At 42.5% G+C, this 22677-nt stretch overlaps 2 protein-coding genes across 11 annotated transcripts in view; one reads left to right on the top strand and one right to left on the bottom strand.

Annotated features, from left to right (window-relative positions):
• Positions 1–9517, bottom strand: part of TUBGCP4 (tubulin gamma complex associated protein 4) — a 35581-nt gene extending 26064 nt beyond the window's left edge. Inside the window, exons 1-5 of the mRNA XM_029950886.1 lie at positions 9167–9517; positions 4850–4978; positions 2145–2267; positions 1710–1763; positions 880–936 (exon numbers count right to left, since the gene is read on the bottom strand). Of these exons, the coding sequence (XP_029806746.1) occupies positions 880–936; positions 1710–1763; positions 2145–2267; positions 4850–4978; positions 9167–9244 (441 nt within the window). The 5' untranslated portion in view covers positions 9245–9517. The remainder of the gene's footprint in view (positions 1–879; positions 937–1709; positions 1764–2144; positions 2268–4849; positions 4979–9166) is intronic.
• ZSCAN29 (zinc finger and SCAN domain containing 29) lies at positions 9154–22094 on the top strand. 10 transcript variants are annotated; one of them, XM_029950881.1, is made up of 6 exons: positions 9154–9621; positions 10578–11009; positions 11492–11696; positions 13468–14163; positions 16247–16717; positions 18942–22094. In XM_029950881.1, exons 2-6 carry the CDS (start codon positions 10692–10694, stop codon positions 19796–19798), a joined length of 2547 nt encoding a protein of 848 aa, XP_029806741.1. In that variant the 5' UTR covers positions 9154–9621; positions 10578–10691; the 3' UTR covers positions 19799–22094. The 10 variants fall into 10 exon arrangements, with proteins under 10 accessions (XP_029806741.1, XP_029806744.1, XP_029806738.1 ...); XM_029950884.1 differs by having other exon boundaries at positions 9154–10005; positions 10578–10614; positions 13502–14163; XM_029950878.1 differs by having other exon boundaries at positions 9154–10005.
• The last annotated feature ends 583 nt before the right edge of the window (positions 22095–22677 follow it).

Below are 22677 nucleotides of genomic sequence, written 5' to 3'. Positions count from 1 at the left end.
GTGCCTGGCATACAGTAAGTGCACAATAAAAGCTAAATGTTAATTGATGAGGGTAATCAGCTTTGAAGGGCCAAAGAGCACCTCCCCCACTGGCTTTGCTGGCTCGCAATGAAAGCAGCAGAGTGAAAATTTCTATACTTATACAGCAAAAACATGAAGTGGCAACCTGGCAAATTAACTAGTTATATTTATCAAGGTGAAGACTCCTAATAAGCTAAGGCACAATTACAACAGTTTAAAAACAAAACAAACTTAAACATATTTAACCCATTTGTCTTTTTTCATCCAATTATGGACTAGCAGAATCCTCTTCTAATGTGAAATTTCAAAGAATTTATCACCCAATTATTAACTCTGCTCAGAAAAGACATTCTCTTGGTATTGGGGACCTTGACTTTTCATAAGAATTTATGATAATTGGCATATTTGATAAAAGAAACATGAGTTTTACCCAATGATCTAATTCTTGGAAAAAAATTAGCATCCTAACCTGAATCTATTATTCTTTCGGAAGATTAACTTTCCTCTTCTTCTGAAGATCCATATCCAACAATTCCAAATCCTTAATGCAAAATGCTCTCACCTCCAAATATCACCCTTAGCAATTTTTTCTTACCTGGCAGCATTCTGGGGTACATCTATTAACATAACCCCCACCTTCTGCATCAGGAGGTGCTTAAGGGCAGAGTGATAGCTTATGTTTTGCATTTCTGACATTTAGCATGATACCCAAGCAGACGTTATTAAAAAAAAAAACCCTAATAAATAAATAAATACTACTAAAGACTATGGTCTTCAAAAAAAGAATGTTATAGGTGAAATTAATTATGATTATATCCCTTGAACTTGCCACAACAAAGAAAAAAGGAAAGTTCTCACCTTTTGACTTTTAATTTGCTCTACCACAACCATGACAGAGGGAAAAAGGAGCTGGAACTGCAAAGTGGAGAATTAGGAGAATAATTAGTGAGAACTGACTCAGGAAATGCTTTTGTTTCTAAAGAGTCCCACTTCACATACAGGTGGCAACCGCACAGCACAGCCAACACCCAGCACCCAAAGGCACCTGATGTGGGGCTGGCGGCAAAGGGGAAAGGCAGGCAGAAGCAGTTTCAATTTCTGAGGCTAACATGATTGTTTCTCTTGAAGTCAACATAGAGCATTTACATCAGGTATTAGATTTTAACTAAATTTGGAGCTTTCCAAACACTTCTGATCTGGAAAAGTATACAAGATATAAAATGCTTTGCTCTGAATCCAAAATTAAAAAAGTTCTCAAAAATAATGTCTTAAGTTAGATTTTTTGAGTTTTTATTTACCTATTTTTGAGAGAGAGAGAGAGACCAAGACATAGAGAGCAGAGGAGGGCCAGAGAAAGAATCCCAAACAGGCTCTGAATTGTCAGCACAGAGCCTGACTCACAGCTCAAACTCACAAACCGTGAGATCATGACTTGACCCAAATCCAAGAGCCGGACGCTTAACTGACTGAACTAACCAGGCACCCCAAGTTAGATTCTTTTTTAATTCCTTGTTTTTTCTTTAAAATGTTTTATGTTTAAGTAATCTCTCCACCCAATATGGGGATCGAACTCACAACCCCAAAATAGTCACACACTCCACTGACTGAGCCAGCCATGCACCCCTTAAGTTATACTATTCTAACAATATCAACAGATTCCAAGATATTTTCTTATTTGGGCAGCATACCTGGTCCAAGGAGTAATTGACATGTGATACGGACAGATGGGGGTCAGCCAGGAACTGTGACAAAAAAACCACAGTGATTAGGGATCCATGGGAGAAATCTCAAATCTACCTGATCTCTGAAAACTAGATGGGAATCTAAGAATGGGCTCAGTGTTAATTTTAGGCTATGGAGAATTGATAGTTTAGGGCTTATTAATTCTTATTTTTCAGGTGAAGAAAAAAAAAGCTAGGGCTCTCATAAATCACTCAGGAACCTCTGGCATGATCTGCACGCCACTTTGCACATGGCTTGGGCAATCACAGAGTACACTGTACCCTCCACCCAGGAAGAAAATAGCTCTCTCTTATCTACCTGACCACATCAAAGGGTATTTCAAATTCAAGAACGTGCACTAATCTGCTGTCCCAGAGATGTTCCCGAATCTCCTCTCTCACCTCTTGTTCCAAATCAAGCAGCGCTTGGCGATAGGGCTGTAACACTGAATCCAGCCCCGTGCAGAAGGCCCGTAAGTAGATTCCGTGTAACCCACCTTGGCCCTGCTGAGACGGATGGTGATCCTGAAATCAAACAAAGAGAAGTCAACCTCACAGCTCACACTCTAAAACCTGAGGAAGACATTATCCCTTGTTAGTGTTATTACTTTTGCTTAAATAATTCCACATCAAAGCAGTGCTTCAGTGAGAGGAAAGCCTGACTAGAGAGGCAGATTTTGAGTTCTGACCTTTTAAGATGTGATAATATTTCAATTTCCCAAGCATCCTACATATTACAAACAACCTGGTAGAACCTCATATTGTCAGTGAAGGTTTTCTACAACGAACCTGATCACTTCCAGCTGAAATCCCTTTGGTGGCTTCCCATTGCCCCAGAATAACATCTCAACTCTCCTACATGGCGTGCAATGATTTCTACATTTGGGCCCCTAACTCTCTCTCTAAAATTATCTTTTACTGCTTCCAACTTCACATTCTCATTTCCAAACTACCCACAGCTCACCAAATGTGCCTTGCTTCGATTTCTCACCCCCACGAATGTGGATGTGTTCCACTTATGACTGTGTACTCATCTCTGTGAGGATCCCACTCAAATCTCTTCTCTCAAAGTCCTGCCTAACTCTCCCCAGGCAATGAACCACTTGCTCTTTGTTGCTTTCATAACATCTCTACATAGTGCTTGAACTGTACTTTTGTTTGTATGCCCCCCTCTCACGACCAAGAGCTTCATGAAGGCCCACACCTTATTCATCTTTGTATTTCAGCTCCTGGTGCAGCTCTTTGAACACAAGATAAATATTCAGTGAATAAATAAAATGACCTCAATCCTTCTTCTAAAATCCCATCTCCTGCCTGGCCTGGTAATTCATCAGGAGCATGAATCTGATACTCAACATGGGAAGTGATAGGACTCTCACCAAGGGCCAATTTACAAATATAGCTTGTCTTTCAGGAAACCTGCAGTTTTTTCTAAGAGCCTCTTCTTGTAGTTTTACAGGGGCAATTGCAGAGGAAGTGGACTAGAGACCATGAGGACTGGCTGCTCTCGCTGCGTACTGATTTGGGTGATCAGGCTCTGGTGACAGTAGGCACAATAGCAGATTTCCACAAATGGTGTAGGAAGCTTGGACGCAGGGGCTAAAAGGCACAGGGTATCCAGGGGACGCCACAAAGGATGCTAGCAGTTCCTGAAGACAAAGGTTCACAACTATAATAAGACCAGCATGAGCACAGGGTGTCGTGGACCAGACTGGCTTACAACTAGCCAATTTTATTTTGATCTTGTGGCATTCTAGAGAACTGGATGCCTTCATTTATCACTAAATGAAAGAGAAATTAAGTGTGCTTTTTACTGTTCCAAAAAAAGAGGCACTAAAGCTATCTTTAGAATCTGGGAAAGTAGAAATTCACATATTATATAAAATCCATATAGTCACATGAATACAGGGCAGGGTTTTTTCTTTTAAATGTTATATACAAAAAATTAAAACTAGAGACCTTTTCATATATATATATGCATATAAATGTATATATATATATATATATATATATAGGTTCCGATTCTGATAATTCATGTGCCCTCGTTAATATTGATATCATAGTAGTGACTAGATTTTCAACTCACATTTAGCTTGTATGTCTGCAAAAATCAATTTGAGAGGATCAGAATCCCTGTGCCAGAGATGAAAATGTAAGGCATTATTCTCCCAACTCCTGTGCCCCACAGAGGACCACCAAGGGCCTGATGACCAACTTATATGACAGAGGGTACTGACTGCAGTATAAGGAAGGTACCCTTCCTTTTCCTTTCTAGAAGTCCCTGCCTTCCTCCTCGACCAGAATTTTAGGTGGGAAATAGTCATCACTGATCAGTCACACAACTCAGCAATCTTTTTACTTAGCATGGACAGAATTACATACAGTTAAAAACAAAAGGGAATTTTAAGATTTCTCTTTAAAAAAATATGAATGTTAACTCTGTACCAGGCACTTTGCATGAACTACCTTATTTAATCCTCCTGACCCTGTAAGATAGGCACTATTATCCCTATGTGATAGATAAGTAAACTGAGCTCTACTTTCTGAGTATTAGGTGACTGCCAGGCAGACTATGGCCAAGGAGTGATAGAGCAGGACACAAATCCTTGACCTCTACACCATTAATTACAATTAACAGTGTACATTTCCAATTAATGGATAATATTTACTAAGTGCTTGCTATGTGCCAACCACCTTCTCTGATTTATTCCTTTAGTTACAAATGACAAAAATGAAGCCCAAAGATTTTAGTTGATTGCCTCTGTGTGACTAAGGTAGTTAGAAGCAAAAGGGCAAAGAGATCTGAAATGAGGCTCTATGATTTCACCTCTGGAACTGGAACTCTGATCCAGCTCAAGCAGATTTAATTCAGGTCTCCTAAAATATAGGCAAAGCATCTTTCCTCTTATACTAAACTGCCTAAATTGGTTCCTGTGTATATTTTTTTCCTTGTCTGAGCTAGTTACCTAGCCCTCACTTGAATAATTCCAATGATGAGATACTCATAACATCTTGAGACTTATTTCGCATTAAAGTTTGGATTCACTCAAAACTTGACATAGCTCCTGACCTCCGGAGGTGTACGTTCCCTGAGCCCAGCAGCTTACCTGCTGCTGCACATGGCCCGTGTACTGTTCAATGAACTCGGTGAAGCGAATATAGTCTGTGCCCAGCCGGCAGAGTCGATTCAGGATGCTGGTCTCACTGGGGTGGAGAAATGGGAAGTCCTGTGACACCTGAGGAAGGGGAACAGTCTGAAAACACTGATGCTGCATATCTGTGAGGTGCTTCAAATACTTCATACTAGTTTTTATTTCCCTTCTCAAGATGCCTATTTGAATTGGTAATTCCAAACCACTACAAAGGTGTTGCTTCTTCCTGATCTAATTAGTCATTGACTAAAATAGGTGGTAACTCATAGCAAAGAATTCAAACACTATCAAAGGCTGTACATTAAAAATAAGACAGGGGTGCCTGGGTGGCTCAGTTGGTTAAGTGTCCGACTTCGGCTCAGGTCATGATCTCATGGTTTGTGGGTTCGAGCCCCGCATTGGGCTCTGTACTGACAGCGAGTTCAGAGCCTGAAGCCTGCTTTGGATTATGTATCTCCCTCTCTCTGTGACCCTCCCCTGCTCACACGCTCTCTCTCTCTCTCTCTCAAAAATAAATAAAACATTAGAAAAAAAAAAAAGCCAGCCAGGACACCTGGTTGCTCAGTTGATTAAAGAGTCTGACTCTTGATTTGGGCTCAGGTCATAATCTCTCAGTCATGAGACAGAGCTTTGTCTCTCTGCCCCTTCTTCACTTGCACACATGCTCTCTCTCACAAAATAAAAATAAATAAAAATTTTTAAAATAACCCCCTTAAAAAAAAAAGTCAACCTCCTCACAGGCAACTACAATTACCGGTTTCTCATGTGATTTTCTGGGAAAGGCCTATCAGGATATGGAGTTTGGGACCTGATTTCAAGGGTCTCTAGTGATATTGCTCAAACTGGGATTTGCAGAATCCAGGGGTTTCTCATGTTCTTAAGATTTGCAAATTCTCTATAAAAATTTTTTTCTAAATTTTTAATGTTTATTTATTTTTGAGAGAGAAAGGTAGAAGATGAGCAGGGAAGGGGCAGAGAGAGAGGGAGACACAGAATCTGAAGCAGGCTCCAGGCTCTAAGCTGTCAGCAATGAGCCCGATGTGGGGCTCGAACTCACAGACCACGAGATCATGACCTGAGCCATAGTCAGACGTTTAACCAACTGAGTCACCCAGGTGCTCCAGTAACTTTTTATTATTAACACAGATCTACCCAGTTATCAAGTGATAGTCCCATTAAAACTGGAATTTTCAGCAGTGCTTCGGTGGCAGAGTTTTATAAAAGTTCAAGGTCTAGTTATTCTGAAACAGCCCACAATACCTTGAAGTTATTGATACCATCTGGTGCAACTGTTGGACCTCTTTTTCCAAATGCGAGTCACCAAGAATAGAATCCACAAACACAAAAGGAGTTGGTTATTAGATATTTATTTTAGTTTGGCCAAACGGCCCCTCCTGAGTAGGTGTAATTCCTCGGAAAAGCACCCAGCTGAGCAGAAGCTCAGGGTTTATATAGGCCAGAGTAACCAATCACCATCTTACAGCATTTGGTGGTACCGTGGGGCAGTGACTAGATGACTTTCACCTGTTGATTCTGCCTTTTCCAAGTGGGGTTGTTTTAACAGAACCTTAAGAAACAGTTTTATCGAGTTACATTCCTAGGGTTACCAGAATGAAGTGGGCAAGTGAAAACAATGGTTGGTAACACAACCTACTTACATGAACAGGCATTCTCCACACTAGACTTATTAAGTCAAAATCGGGAATAACGTAGCCACATTGCAGCCATCAAACTTTTATTAAACTCAATGTTGGGGATTTAGTTTCAGCAAAACAACAGTTATGTCACATTAGATCACTGGTTCTCAGAGGCAATTTTGCCCCATTTGGTAAATGTCTGGAGATATTTTTTATTGCCACAACTCAAGGGGTACTACTGGCCTCTGGTTGGTGGAGGCCATGGATGCTGCTCAACACCCTATAACGTACAGGCAGGACACATCCCCCAACAAAGAATTATCCAGCCCGAAATGTCAATAGTGCCCCGTCTGAGAAACTATGCATTAGATTAACATTATTTTGAAAGTATGCATTAGGTAGTTTTGTTTGCTTTGTTAAAATTACTGGTTTTGGGGCGCCTGGGTGGCTCAGTCGGTTAAGCGTCCGGTTTCAGCTCAGATCATGATCTCACAGTTCATGGGTTCGAGCCCTGCATCAGGCTCTGTGCTGCCGGCTAGCTCAGAGCCTGGAGCCTGCTTCGGATTCTGTATCTCCCTCTCTCTCTGACTTTCCCCTGCTCACACTGTCCTTCTCTGTCTCTCAAAATAAATAAAAAAACATTTAAAAAAATTACTGGTTTTATAGTTTTTAAAAGAGCAATAAATTGAGCTTACACACAAATAAGTTTGAGCTTATACTTAGGTTAATGTGTACACATATTGAGTATTATAATAAAATGATTTTTGTAAACATTAGGCATTCATGACAATTTTACCTTTATTCAAATGTGAAAAACACTGCAGAAAGTATGCAATATTTTGTTAAGTCTTTTCTTCCCCAAATATCTGAACACCTAGCAAGTGGCAGAAATTGTGCTTGCTACATCGATGAAAAAAACCACCATAGTCTTTGCTGCTATGGGCAACCTATGTAGGACTCTACACAGGTAACAACAATAAATAATATGAACTGTGGTTAAGTCCTATAAAGGAATAAACAAGTTGCTGTGATGGAGAATAATGGCATCAGGGGAGGATACTTAAAGAGATGGTCAGAGAACATTTTTCTGAAGTGACTTTGAAGCTGACATCTTAAGAATGAAAATATTCACTTGAGTTTTTTTTATTAAAAAGGAAGGCAGCTATCCTTCCTATACTCGTTATCTTTTTACTTGAGTCAAGCACTCACAAATACTTCCTAAACATTTTCTTCCTATATGCCTGCCATTAGTTTTACAAGAGAAAATAACAAGAGGAATCTGATTTATAGGTTTTATAGAAGAATGTAATTTTCCTGCTCTTCTGCAGCCTATACTGCCAATTCTTATAGGAATAGGCATGACGTTTTTAAAAGGTTTTTATTTAGGGGCGCCTGGGTGGCTCAGTCGGTTAAGTCTCCGGCTTCAGCTCAGGTCAGATCTCACGTCCGTGGGTTCGAGCCCCGCGTCAGGCTCTGTGCTGACAGCTAGTTCAGAGCCTGGAGCCTGCTTCAGTTCTGTGTCTCATTCTCTCTGCCCCTCCCCCTCTCATGCTCTGTCTCTCTCTGTATCAAAAATAAATAAAACATTTAAAAGGTTTTTATTTAAATTCCAGTTAGTTAACATAAAGTGTAATACTAGTTTCATGTGTACAATATAAGGACGCCCAGTGCTCATCACAACAAGCGTACTCCTTAATCCTCACCACCTATTTAGCCCATCTCCCCACTCTCTTTCCTCTGGTAACTATCACTTGGTTCTCCATAGTTAAGAACCTGTTGCATGGTTTGGAATAGGCATGACTGTGATCTGACAGAGTTAGTTTCAAATCCTGCCATTACTAGGACTAGCCACTACAAAGTTATCTGAGCTTCAGTTTGCTCTTTTGTAAACTAAGGCTAACAATCCCTAAGTTACTAAGTTATTGAGAGGATTGGATAATATAAGCAAAAATAGAAAAGAGTGGTTCAGATACTGGAGCCAAGCAGGCCTGAGGTTCAAGACCAAGCTCGCTAATTACTAGCTTCCAGGTAGAGGGAGTTAATCTGTGAAGTGGAGATAGGTGACTGTGCAGATTAAATGAGATAATGCATATAGTACCTAGCCCTTCCTCCTTATACATTTCTGGTTACATGAAAGCCCCCCTTCCAAATTCTCCCAGTGCAGAAATTTCCAGCGAAAGGAGTAACGAGGGAAAAACACTCTCAATCACTTTTAAGTCAACAAAAGTGGCTCGACCTCTTACTGTATTAGCCGCTATGTATTTGGACGAACTTTCAAAACTCACTTTAAAGCACTGCAAGAGTGAAAATGGGTGAACTCGCCTTTACATCCAGTTCCCCAGCAACTCGCGCTCAGACACCTCAACCTTAGGCAGGGTCACGTCCTCCCTCCACATCTGCGAAAGCGGGACCCTCCGGAATCGGCCTTCGATTTGCCAGCCTGGGCCCAAAGCTCCCCAGGTGCGGTACCGCGCGCGTTAGCCCCCTACCGCACTCGCAGTCCAGGGGCACGCCCTCCTAACGCCTCAGCCTTTGCAAGTCCCGCCCCCCGCCGTCGCAGACTCCTCCCCCGGGCACTGGTTTCGGTATACCTATTCTGTGCTCGCGAGTTCCCGCGCTCTGATATCGGCTGTACCTGGAGGCCACTCCGCTTGTTCCACGTGAAAATTGACCCTGGGTACCCGCTCAGAGCCAAGAGTAGTTCGTGGATCATTCCCACGGCGGAACTTGAGTCCCTATATCCGTTGCCCCCCCTCCAGCGCCCCTCCAGAGGACCAGGCAGGCGAATGCTGCGTTCTCGACAAGCGCACAGGCTCCTGGGACAGGCGGTTCGTCCTGAATCCCGAGCGGCAGGACAACTGCTGCGGGAAGAGTGGAGAGGAAAGGGTACGGAATAGGCACGCAGCGTCCCGGAAGTGTGCTGCGTTCTGCTGGGCCCACTCGCTTGCTCCTGCCGGGGCTCTGCTGGAGGAGTCTCCGTAGTTGCCCTTGCGCATGCGCCCTCAGCACCCAAGGCGCCCGCTAGGACTTCCGGTTTGAGAGCTGGACTGGGAGGCTGCAGAGCAGGGGCTGGGGCTGGACCCTAAGAGGGTGAGGCAGGCCAGGGGGGTAAAAATGCGAGTGGGTTGAGGGTCATCCTGGAGAGGGAGACGCACCCACGGGTAGCCGGAGGGTGCTCTCAGGGTGCCTTGCCGCGGTCGGAGGCCTCTGGAGGGACTGCACGACAGCTCCGAGAGTGACCTGGCCGGAGAGCGAAGACAAAGAGGCCGGAATCCCGCACCCGCCGCTCTTTGGGCTGAGCCCTGCTCCCGCGAACCTCGCAGCACTCCGAGCCCCTGGCCAGCAACCGAACTCGTCCTCAGGAGACCCATTATTACTGCCCCCTCGGACTCCCTCTCTCCACGAACTCTGTGTGACTTCCCACGCCCACCGGCCCTTCTTCAGGAACCAAAACCAAACCTCCCCATGCGCAAGGTTTCTCTTCAGTAATTACCGAATAGTTGCTGAGCGGTTACTTCTGCTGTGAGGAAAATCAAAGACCCAGTGTTCAGTACTTGATTTTTGTCCCGGGTGGGAACTGGTAGTTGTGGAGTCAGAGGGGGCGGGGAGGATGTAAAGGGCCTCTGGAAAGACTTGCGGAGGTACTGGGGGAGATGAGGTCCGACCCGCTGGACAGAGGCTTTTTGTTTCCTTCAGCAGGATGGTGACTTGCCTTTAGATCCTCTTAAGCTCCAGGTCTCCCATATGGTTCAAACTCAGTATGCATCTTTGGTTAGGGGAGCAAAATGGGATCAGAACTGGGGGGAGGTGGAAGAAGAGCAGACAGTACTTTATTCTCTGCTGCTTCCAGAGCTGCTGTGGAAGTCACCCAGAAATGCAGCTTTTGAGAGGTCTCTCTCCTTCATGCTCAGTTTTGGCTTGCTGTCCTGAAGTTGGTTCTACCTCAGATGGCCACGTGGAGTATATTGGAAGGCAGGCCAGCTCTTGGCGAGACTTTAGACATATGAGTGTATTTCTTCTGATAGTGCCATCTCTCTCTACCCTAGGAAGAAACACTTCTTACAGTGAGAGACTCATCTGCAGGTGATTCTCCAAGGACATGGGAAAATAGGTGTAAGCCCTGGAACCCTTAAGTGGAGGGGAGCTGCTTTCTGCTGTGAATGATGGCCAAACCCACTCTGAGAGGGAATGGCCCTAACTCTGAGACCTTCCGACAGCGCTTCAGGAGATTTCACTACCAGGAGGTAGCTGGGCCCCGGGAGGCTTTCAGCCAACTCTGGGAACTTTGCTGTCGTTGGCTAAGGCCGGAGGTGCGCACCAAGGAGCAGATTGTAGAATTGTTGGTGCTAGAGCAGTTCCTGACCATCTTACCTGGGGAGATCCAGAATTGGGTACAGGAGCAATGTCCAGAAAGTGGAGAGGAGGCAGTGGCTCTGGTGGAAGATTTAGAAAGAGAGCCTGGAAGACCTGGAAGTTCGGTGAGAAGGGAGGGGGAATTCAGAAGTGTGTGACTGGGAAGGGGCAAGGACAAAGGGCCAAAATAAGGTATAGGCAGGTTTAAAGAGGGGCACGATCTCCTTTGGTGATGCTTATTCTTCTGGTCCTGGAACAGGTAACTTTTTCAGAAAGAGCTTGTCTGGAGATGCTACCTGGGTGTACCTTTTCTACCCTGTCACAATGAGTTATTCATAGTTTTACAGTTTTTTACTTACAAGGGAAGAAAGGGGAATTATTTTTTAGCTTGTAGTTGTATTTACTAATATGATCTTTTCCTTCTGGAGTTCCAGCTCCTCTAAACTAATGGAATAAAAGACCCTTGTTGACTGTTAAACTCCCTCCCCTTCCCCCCAACCCTAGCGTTGTCCCAAGAGGATGAGCTCTTTTGGGGTATTAAATAATCTCCTCTGGGAATGCCCCTCATTATAATCTTGCGGTGACAATTAATGGGGGTTGTTTCTAGGTCACAGTCTCTGTGAAGGGGCAGGAAGTGCGCTTGGAGAAGATGACACCCCTGAAATCATCACGAGAGTTATTAAGTGTTCGGCAGGAGTCAGTGGAACCTCAGCCCAGGGGTGTATCCAAGAAAGAGAGGGCAAGAAGCCCAGACCTGAGACCACAGGAGCAGATGAACCAAAAGGAGAAGCTCAGACCTTTTCAAAGGAGCGGTGAGGAGTAGATTCATATGGGAAGATAGGATGCCATTCTAAATTGGGAAGTAGGGTTGGGAATAGTGAGTGGGAAAGGGATTTTAGGAATTGAGTTGAAATTGTAGAGTATGCAGTTGTTGGAGACCTCCTGAAGGTTTGTAAGTTAGCCCTCTGTTGTAGTATTCTCATATTTCCTCTTGACAAGTCTGCCAGAGCAGGGGTCCCCAATTTTTTTCCTGAATTGGAATTATTTTATTTCCTCTTGGCAGTGATGATACTAGGTCAGTATTTTCTAGATAAAAATTATTTTCCATACTTGAAGGCACAGCCTCCTTTCAGTCATTTTCCTTCTCCAAATTAAACTGTATTTTATTTCTTTAAGCTCTTCCCCAGAAGCTCCATTCTTTAGACCTACTAAGTGTTTGTTATCCTCCCTTGGAACCTTTAAGTCTTCCAAATATCATGTTAACTGTGGAGAACTAAATTTATTATTCCAGGGAGGGGTCTGGCAGGTATAGGCAGAGTAGGAATTTTACTCTTGAATTTAACTATATTCTCTTTCAGTATAGCTCAACTAATTATTTGGTGATTGTTTACTTTGTAACTCCCAGCACTCTTACAGCTTTCCCATTGTCTTGTGGCTAGTGCTTATAGTTGTACTTGATTTTGTAGAACTTTATACTTTGTACTTTGTTGAACTTTGTACTTGGTTGAACTCTATTTTTTTAAAAATTATTTAACTTGTTGAGGTTGTTTTGAATTCTGATCTTATCATCCAAGATGCTAGCCTTCTCAGCAGTTTGTAGTGGTCTGTTTAGTAATCCAGAAGCAATTCCACAGAGAGAGTTACAGAATTGGTCAGTCATTGAACACCTACCATGCATTCCAACGCTTTCAAGGTCCTCTGCAGTAAGCAAATGTGCCTATTCTCAATGAGCTTATGGTGTGATTGAAAGACATGTGCTCAACTGAAGTATATTGAAACCATGCCAAACAATGACTTGTTACTCAAGTTGTGTGAGTATAGTAGGGGTTTGGCAGAGCGGGCCATGAGGGAGGGCAGTAGGAAAGGCTTATGGGGGGCTCTGGCAAATACGGCTTCTCATAGAATGGGTTCCATTTGGATAGGAGGGACTTAAAGGAAAGGGAAAGTGATAAATAAATGTGTGCTGTCTTCTGGAGGGGAGTCTGATATGAATGGACAGTGCATGGTAGGCACTCAGGTTAAGGTTGAACAGTACAGTGTTTGAACCGAGGAAAAAGAACCTGGAGTCAGGCAGGACTGCTGCAATTATCCGGGTTTGAGAGGATAAGGGGAGGATAGACTTGGATAGTGGAAGGAGGAACAGAGGACATATTAAAATGAAAAACTTTTAGAACTTGGTGACAATGTGAAGGAAATGGATGAGTTGGAAGTTTCCCCCCTGCTCCTCTCTCTCTTGAAATCACTCTTGAGTTTAATTTTCTAGTGGCTATTCCCAGCAGTGCCAGGACCTGCCTATAAGTGAGGAAGGTTAGGGAGCAACATGGAACAGAACCATTTGCTCTGAACACACAAACAGAACCTTTTCCTCTCTTGTCACCCTGCACTAGAACATATTCTCATTTTTTGAGGTTTTTTTGTACTTTTTCCAACCCACTGAACTTTCCGAAAATACTTCCTTAGACACTTTCTTGATAAGCCTCTTGGATTAAAAAAAAAAAAAAAAAAGAAGGGCAGATCTGAACTCAGAGGTGTTTTTATGATCAATCCAAATTTGATATCCTTTGTTTGCTTCCCTGCAAGCAGGATTTCCATTTCCTAAATCCGGTGTGGTCTCCAGGTTGGAGCAAGGAGAGCCATTTGCCCCTGATCTGGGCTCCAAGGAGAAGGAACTCCCAAGAGGCAGTCACACAGGAGACAGACAAATGCATGCTGATCTGTTATCATCCAAGAGAGAGAGAAGAACCTGGGTGGAACAGGATCACTGGGGCTTTGAAGACGAGAAGGTAGCCGGTGTGCACTGGGGCTATGAAGAAACCAGAACTCTCCTTGCAATTCTCAGTCAAACGGAGTTTTATGAGGCTCTCCGAAACTGTCATCGAAACAGCCAAGTATATGGAGCTGTGGCTGAGCGACTCCGGGAGTATGGCTTCCTTCGGACCCTGGAACAGTGTCGAACCAAGTTCAAAGGTCTTCAGAAAAGTTATAGGAAAGTCAAGAGTGGTCACCCACCTGAGACCTGCCCCTTCTTTGAAGAGATGGAAGCCCTGATGAGCGCCCGGGTCATTGCCTTGCCCAGTAATGACTTGGAAGAGGCAGCGTGTCACTCTGGCCTGGTGGGCAGCGATGCTGAGACTGAGGAGCCAGGGCAAGGGAGCTGGCAGCATGAGGGAGCAGAAGAGGCCATGGCTGAAGAGTCTGACAGTGATGAAATGGGGCCGGAAGCCACCCCCCAAGACCCCGACAATTCAACTGCACCTGTTCTTTTTCGAAGCCCAAGTGGTAAGGGGTTTCCTTTTGCGGTTTCGGTGATTAGAGCTGAGGAGTTTTGAGACTGTATGTGCAGTCAGCAAGTTTAAGCTTTGTCACTTAGAACAAAGAGATACTTTCTCAGTTCTATCTGTATCTCATTCTCTTTTGTGAGAAAATTAGATAATAGTAATTAGGGAATAATTTTGTGTATTTTAAAGAAGTATACTCAAAATTATAGAGAACTCTTAAAAAGAATATCATTGGTGTAGTTGGTGGAGCATATGACACTCGGTCTCAGGGTCATGAGTTCAAGCCCCACATTGGGCATGGAGCCTACATTAAAAAAAAAAAAAAAAGACATCATTCCTTCCATTTCTTTGTTAAGTATTTTTTCCCTGATTATAAAATCATTTACTGCTGAGAAAAATCCAGCACTATATTAGCTTTAAGGAGAATATTTATTAAGCACCTTATACAAAATGGTACTTTATCTTTGGTTTCCCCAGTTCTCAACATCAATTTGTTATGTGTACCTTTCTAGATAGCCTAGCTTAGTGAAGGACTGTGCAAAGTTGGGGAAACGTTTTCTAAGACTCCTCTATGAGATTTGCAGTACACATAGTAAGTCTTTTTTAACACTTTGTTAAAATATTACTTGCCTATGGAACTGTTTTTAACTATTATTTATTACTGTTGATATAATTTATATAACTATGTTGATATGGAAAAAGCTCCAAAATATGAGTCCGGGGGTCTTGTTTCTTCTCTTGACAACTCATCATTTAGGTGACCTTAGATAATTATCTGACCATTTCAGAGTGTTTCCTCACATATAAAATGGGGCATGGCAGCAGGACTACATCTCTAAAATTGTAGTTTCACTGTGATCTTTTCATTTTTTTTACTATATGTGTGTTGTTACTTTCTTTTCTGTTTTCCTATCTTCCACTTTTTCTTCAACATCTATTCTTTCATTCTCTCTTTTTGTCACTGGAATAAGTGCAGGTAAACCACAGACATGGCTCATGTGCTAGCTATTATTTTCATTATCTTTGTTCTTTTCATCTTTTTCCAGTTTTTTCTTTCAATTCTTTCCTCCACTCCTTTACCTGCAGTAAGTGGAGGATAATGGAAGCGATGTCCTCTCCAGTTGGCTGGCCAGTGGGAGAAAGACTCTCTCAATCTCTGTTCCCTCTACCGTGGGGACCTTCAGGGAGCAGGGCCTGTGATCATATTGAAGTAATGCTGAAGTGGGGCCTGCAGCACTGATACATGTTCAGGACAGAAGATGCTGTCTGTGCTGCTGCCTTCTTTCTGGCTCCCACCAGTCCTTCCCTCCTAAGAATAAGGTGCATGACTATTAGGTCTTCTCTTGTCTCCTTCAGGTCTTTGCTATTACTGGGCTTGCTCTTTTGAGACTGTGGCAAATGAAAGATTATAATAGGGATTAGGCAAGTGTGATTCCCAAAGAGACTGTTCTTTGGGGTCTTGAGTCATTCTGTGGAAAACTTAATTCATAAGGAAGTAGAGCTGGTGGAAAAAGAATGATCTGGGAAGTTAGGGATAACTCATGACAGTAATTGACTGGGTCTTATTCCTTTGACCACTTATTTTTCCGGTTAGGATCAGAATTCCAGAGAAACTACTAGAAGAATGGGGAAAGACATCTTGTCTCTGTATGTAATGACTTTCAGTGATCTGGTGGAAAGGTTTGTTTAAGAGAGAGGGTGCAAGTGAGTGAGGAGCAGAGAGAGAGAGAATCCCACGCTGACAGGGCAGAGCCTGAAGCAGGGCTCAAGCTCACAAACCAAGAGATCATGACGTGAACTGCAGTCAGGTGCTTAACTGACAGAGCCACCCAGGCGCCCCCACCCTTTTTGTAATGGCTAAACAGAATGTAGGAATAAAGGTGCCTGTGAAATCACTATAGGATATGAAGAAGCAAAACGTTCTATAATGAATTTGTATAGATTGTGGAAACATGAAGTATTTGTACTTTTTCGCCTAGAAGCCCAAGCTTAGGTGATTTTTCACCATGCATTTGATAGGGCTGAGGAATAGAGGCTGTAAAGCCCTGCATTAAGTGGTGCTCAAATTTCTCTTCTGGTGGCAGGTGTACATTGGGGCTATGAAGAGACGAAGACTTACCTTGCAATTCTTAGTGAGACTCAGTTCTACGAAGCCCTCCAGAACTGTCACCGCAATAGCCAGTTGTATGGAGCAGTGGCTGAGCGGTTATGGGAATATGGATTCCTTAGGACACCAGAGCAGTGTCGGACCAAGTTTAAAAACCTACAGACCAGCTATCGGAAAGTCAAGAATGGCCAAGCACCAGAGACCTGTCCATTCTTTGAAGAAATGGATGCTTTGGTGAGTGCCAGGGCTGTTGTCCCATCCAGTGATGACCTAGAAGAGGAGACAGCCTCTTGCCCCACCCAAGAGACCAAAGAGACTGAAGCTGAGAAGCAAGCTGAGGTGGCGGAAGAGACCTTAGAAGAAGATTCTGAGGATGATGAAGAGGATACTGAGATACCCTTAGAGGTTGTCATGACCCGTGCTCCAGTCTTATTCCAGAGTCCCAGTGGTAAGATCCTTTTACTTCTTAAGGTTTAAGTAGCAAAGGGAAGGCAGTGGGATTTAGGAGAAAAATCCACAAACTGAAAACCAGGAGACTGGCCTCTAAGCCCAGGTCTCATGGATTCTTCTTGTGACCACTTTATCTCTTCTCCATGTTTCTTTTCTATAAAAGCAGCTCAACGGGGATATAAATGATTGACCTGACTCGCCTCCTCATGCCATACAGCATCAGTCTGATGGCTGCAGGCTTTACAAATTTGCTGTCATCTACATCTGAGCTGTTAGGCATTTTACGTAGCAGGGAATATGAGAGCTAACATCTCCCAAATAGCACGCTGTACAATAGTGGGATGAAGTTGATTTTAAAAGTTCGTTCTTGTTAATGCTTTTTCCTCTAGTTCCAACTTGTATTACCAGTTGTACATCTGCTTTATTCACATGTATGAAAACCTGATAACCTCTTTCTTCAGACACAGCTGAGCAAAAGTCTGAGGTTTCTGCAGGAATTGACCCTGTGAATCTTAGCTGCTGTGTAAGAAAAAGAAATATTTCACTATGGCTTCCCCCCTTGTGGAAGAATAATTGACTCTGGAGTCATACATGTATGTGAATCTGGACTCTCTTGTCCTTCAGTCAGCTTAGTGACTCGGAGCAAGTTATTTAACCTTGTAAATATATATTTGCTTATATATATAGACCTACCTTATTAAGGTTGATATAAATGAGATACTATGGTGAAGCACCTAGCACAGTGCTTAGGCACATAGTATTTAATAAGTAATAATTTTCTTTTCCAAAAGTTCTTTAGATCTGCATTCCTCAAGGGTGTTCCATGGAGCATCAATTCCATGGGGGTATTAGTGTGTTCCACTAAAAAATGGCTTCTACATTTAGGAAATGCTTGATTACCCTCCTTGGAGGCTCACGGTACATGCTCACATATTTAAGGTTTTGAGATTCAGTTGAATCTAACAAATTTCTGTTACATGGGGGCATCTCATAAGACTGAGTTCCTGGGTAGAAATACTGTCTTTCAGGGATACATAAGCAGGCTGACATGCAGTATGTCTTTGCTCTCAGATTTAGCTCAGAAAATTTGGGATCCAGAATTTATCTGAAACATCTGAAAATTCTGCAAACTCAGAGTCCGTTCACAAACTGAAAATCTGCAAGTATCTGCAAATTAACATAGCCTGGGCCTGGGAAGCCTGATGTTTGGTTCTTAGAAGAATATTAAAGGGGCTCCTGGGTGGCTCAGTCAGTTAAGCATCCAACTTCAGCTCAGGTCATGATCTCACAGCTTGTGAGTGCTAGCCCCAAGTTGGACTCTGTGCTGACAGCTCAGAGCCTGGAGCCTGCTTCGGATTCTGTGTCTCCCTCTCTCTCTGCCCCTCCCCTCGCCCGTACTTTTTCTCTTTCTCAAAAATAAACATTAAAAAAAATTACAGGGGCGCCTGGGTGGCTCAGTCGGTTAAGTCTCCGGCTTCAGCTCAGGTCAGATCTCACGTCCGTGGGTTCGAGCCCCGCGTCAGGCTCTGTGCTGACAGCTAGTTCAGAGCCTGGAGCCTGCTTCAGTTCTGTGTCTCCTTCTCTCTGCCCTTCCCCCTCTCATGCTCTGTCTCTCTCTGTATCAAAAATAAATAAAACATTAAAAAAAAAGAATAAATTAAAAAAATTACAGTATTAAAAGTTTAACTTGGATATTAGAGTAGTGCTTTTGGAACATTTCATGATTATTTTTCCATGGGAAAAGAGAATGTTTTAGGGAGATACTGTATAGCAAAATTCCTCTTTCTGAAAGCCTTCTGTTCTTTGAGTGACCCTAGGTATATTTCTACTCTGTTTTTATCCTCAACAGAAATTAGAATTTTAGGGGAGGGGGACTCATTTAGCTCTTTTTGGATATAGACGTTTCTCAGAGTTTTCCTGGGCATTTGTGGACATATCTTAAACCTGGTAAGTTTTCCATGTTATACTGAGAGGATTTTCTGAAGATCGTGGGTCTCCAGGAAGACGTAAAGAATATATTAATCAGTCCCTATAACAGATCAGAAGCATGTGATAGGTAACTAACTAGAAGAGTAAAAAATTGGAATTTTAATTGATAGTAGTCATTTGGGATCTAGTCCTTCCTAATTTTTACCATAAATCATCTAATGTGATACTTGCCTAACCCTTGGCATATAATATTGAGGAAATGGATAACTTTTAAAATTCTATTCTTATATCAGGTTTTGAGGCTGGATTTGATACCGAAGAGAATCTAAAACGAGATATTTCTGAGGAAGTACAACTACATAGGACATTACTTGCAAGGTCTGAAAGGAAAGTTCCGTGGCATCTTACTCAGGGTAAAGGCAGTGACACTGGACAACAGTGGGAAAAGACCCCAGGGGAGAGAAAAGGAAAATCAGCACTCCCTGGGAGGAGCTTAGGTAAAGTTTTAAATCATCAGAGACCTTACTTGGGAGAGAGACCCTATAAATATCTCAGATATGGCAAAAGCTTTGGTCTAAACTCTCACCTCATGCATCAGATATCCCATCAAGTGGAAAATCCATATAAATGTGCTGACTGTGGGAAAAGCTTCAGTAGGAGTGCACGCCTCATTAGACACAGGAGAATCCACACTGGAGAGAAACCTTATAAGTGTCTTGACTGTGGGAAAAGTTTCCGTGACAGTTCAAATTTCATCACCCATAGGAGAATCCACACAGGAGAGAAACCGTATCAATGTGGTGAGTGTGGAAAACGCTTCAATCAGAGCTCAAGCCTTATAATTCATCAGAGAACCCACACAGGAGAAAAGCCCTATCAATGTGAAGAATGTGGAAAAAGCTTCAACAACAGTTCTCATTTCAGTGCACATCGGAGGATACACACAGGAGAGAGACCCCATGTGTGTCCTGACTGTGGAAAGAGTTTTAGTAAGAGCTCTGACTTACGTGCACATCATAGAACCCACACAGGAGAGAAGCCCTATGGGTGTCATGATTGTGGCAAGTGCTTTAGTAAAAGCTCTGCTCTTAATAAGCACCGAGAAATCCATACAAGAGAAAAACTTCTGTCACAGTCAGCACCTAAGTAAGCCCCTGAGAATTTAAAGAAAATATATCAAAATTGTTGGAAAAAGTCTTCCAATAGTGAGATTTTTCTCCTATTCTCTGCCCAACTAGCCTAGGAAACATTCTAGGATTTACCCCACTCTTTGTTTCTATGTTTCTCCTGGATCTATGAATTCCTAAGGCATCATCTTAAGAATGAGCAGATGATTTCAGTCTTTCTCCTTGCCTGTATTTGAAAGGACAGATAATACCTTTACCTCTCAGTGCCTATGTTTCTCCCTTAATAGAGAGGACTAGGTAGTAAATCCCTATAGTCTTGATATATACCCTTATTTATCCTGTTATTCAGCTGCGTTTCAACCAGAAAAACCTATCACAGCAGCATTTCAGGGAGAAGTTGTGAGACATTTCTAATTGAGTGGCTCTAGTTCTTTATATAGTAAAGGAAATGCAAATAAGAATGGCTCTTCATGTTCATGTAAGCCTGTGCTCAGAATGACATTTCTCATGCACACTTCATTTACCTTACAGGAGAGTTTAATGTCTACCTTACTGACCCATTGAAGAACTTATAAAAAACCTAGGTGTTCTATATGGGGAAACAGTGTAAACCTTGTATAAATATTGAGATGTGAACCCTGAATTTCTTAGTTTCTTCCAACTCCTAGGAGTTCAGGAATAGAATAATATTTAGAGCATCTAGTTTGATCTTTTTTTCTTCTGTTTCATCTCATCTGAATTTCATCTATATCTTGTAGTCCATAAGTGCAAAGAGCAAGCCAGCTGGATATGCTGAGAGAGAAAGTAGTTAAAGCTGCCACTAAGGAACTGGCTGTGTTCCACATGTACTCCAGACACCTAGTTTAGTGTTATGTACCCCATGGGCACTGAATACTAGCCTGCAATGAGCAGAAGCCACTGCCAGTTCCCGTGGATTAGGAAACAGACCACTCTGTGCCAACAACTCTCTACCCTAATGGCAGGGAGGACAGATTATCTTTCGTCATTGGAGTTGCCAATACTTAAACACATGCACGTGCACATATTCAACTGTACACATCTATTTTTAAAACCTCTTCAAACACAAGTAATTCTGATCTGTATAACCAAACAGTATTGAAGTAATTGCCCATATATTCATAGTAGTATGATGAGCCCTGCAAACACAAGGTAAACAGACCCTGGCCTTGTCCTTATAATCTAAAACAGATGACACTGACATAAACAGTAAGTGCACAGTAGAGCTGTAGCGGTTTTAGAAAAATCTAGAAATATAGTAACATACATAAATATTAAGGTCTAATGCATTATAGTTTTCTATAAGAAAATCTGGGAGGTATTTTCTTCTCTTTATTTAGGAAGGCTTCATGAAACATCAAGTGTTTAAAGGAAGGAGGGTTACTAGGTAAATTAGGGTGGGATGAACTTTCCAAAGTAAATCACAAAACTGAGTGCTCAGCAGGTGAGAAATGGGAAAACTGGGGAACGAGGTGTTATATGCAGATGGAGGCAAGGGTAAAGGACAGACTGTAAGGAAAGTTAGACAAAGCTTGAAGGAGTACAAAATTTGAGGAATAGTATGATAGGGGCTATGCAGGAGGCAGAGAACTGCCTTAACTGAAACACAGGAGTGCCAGAGGCAGACCAGGAGGTGTTCCCTATAGTAAATCAGGTGCCCTGCTGTACTTCTTGATCAAATAGCCGGCTGGCACTGGGGAACAATGAGCAACTTTAGGAGACTAGCTTCCGTGGGAGACAAAGCTCAGAAACTACTATCTTGAGAAGATGCTTCAGTGGGCAGAAGGTCAAGGCCTGGGATAAGTAGCTGTTCATACTCATATTTTAATCAGAGTTCCATGGCTGGAATGAGATAGAGGAGTGCGGAAATAGAACATTCTAAATTTAGCTTGCAGAGTTAGATGAGAGATGGATTAGGGTTCTGGTGTGAGGGACCCTACTACACAGAACCTTCTAACATTTATTAGGAGGAGATGCTATCTCAATTATGTGGCCTAAGCAGACAGGAAGATAGAAGAAACACCAGTCTAAAGCAGTGCCTCAGCATCTGAGATGGTTTAGTAAGTGTGCTACAATGTTTTATTAAATGAGAGATTACTGTCTTTGGTATATTTATGTGTAGTTGTGTGTAAAAACCATTGGTTGGGGTATCAGCAGATATGAATTCTGGTTTCAGATGTCTTGTGTGTAAGGCCATCTCCATGTTTGTATCCATCTCCCTTTCTGTAAAGCAGAATAGCGTTTACACCTTAATCTGCTTCTCAGGGATGCCATATTAATAAAAATTGTGTCTATAAAGTACCCAGTGTTTCTTTCTGGTGTTTTTCTTTCCCCAAAATATACATGTGCAAATTATTAAGTTGTTGCTGTGAAGAAAGAATAAATTTTTACCTGCTTTTTTTTTTTTTTTTTTTTTAGCTCCCTATGTGGGCTTACTAGAAGTATGTCTGTTTGAGTCTTTATGTTCTAGACTGAGAAACAAATTAGGAGGTGGTAAAAGAGAAATTAGAATGAAAATCATTCCTCTGTATCTGTATCTTTATCTATTGGGACACCCCACTAGGGCCTGTCATAACTGGGCATGGAGCGTAAATCTTATTTTAAAAGACCCAGGACCAGCTCTCCAACCTACAGATGAAGAGGATGTACAAAAGGAATAGGGCAAAGGCAAACTCTCTTACTGGGAAATGCCTATTTCATCTCAAATTAGCTTACAAACCATTTTCTGCTACCCAGTCTGCCACTTCTGAGGCAAGAAGCAAGAAATAATAGTCTTTGCACATTCTAAGACAGAAACCAAGGTAGGGGAAGCAAGAGGATTTGTGCACCCTGCGCTGCCCTTTTAATACTCATAAGAAGACCTTTGTGGAGACAGAGGGAGTGA

Source organism: Suricata suricatta, chromosome 9 (genome assembly GCF_006229205.1).
Source record: "Suricata suricatta isolate VVHF042 chromosome 9, meerkat_22Aug2017_6uvM2_HiC, whole genome shotgun sequence".
NCBI classification, from domain to species: domain Eukaryota; kingdom Metazoa; phylum Chordata; class Mammalia; order Carnivora; family Herpestidae; genus Suricata; species Suricata suricatta.
This window is presented reverse-complemented; position numbering and strand designations above follow the sequence as displayed.

Excerpts from the sequence above, each read along its gene's own strand:
- ZSCAN29 (XM_029950881.1), top strand. The coding sequence starts at position 10,692 with ATGATGGCCAAACCCACTCTGAGAGGGAATGGCCCTAACTCTGAGACC. Across the intron at positions 11,010-11,491 it reads CTGGAAGACCTGGAAGTTCG|GTCACAGTCTCTGTGAAGGG; the intron begins GTGAGAAGGGAG and ends GGTTGTTTCTAG. Across the intron at positions 11,697-13,467 it reads CAGACCTTTTCAAAGGAGCG|GATTTCCATTTCCTAAATCC; the intron begins GTGAGGAGTAGA and ends CCCTGCAAGCAG.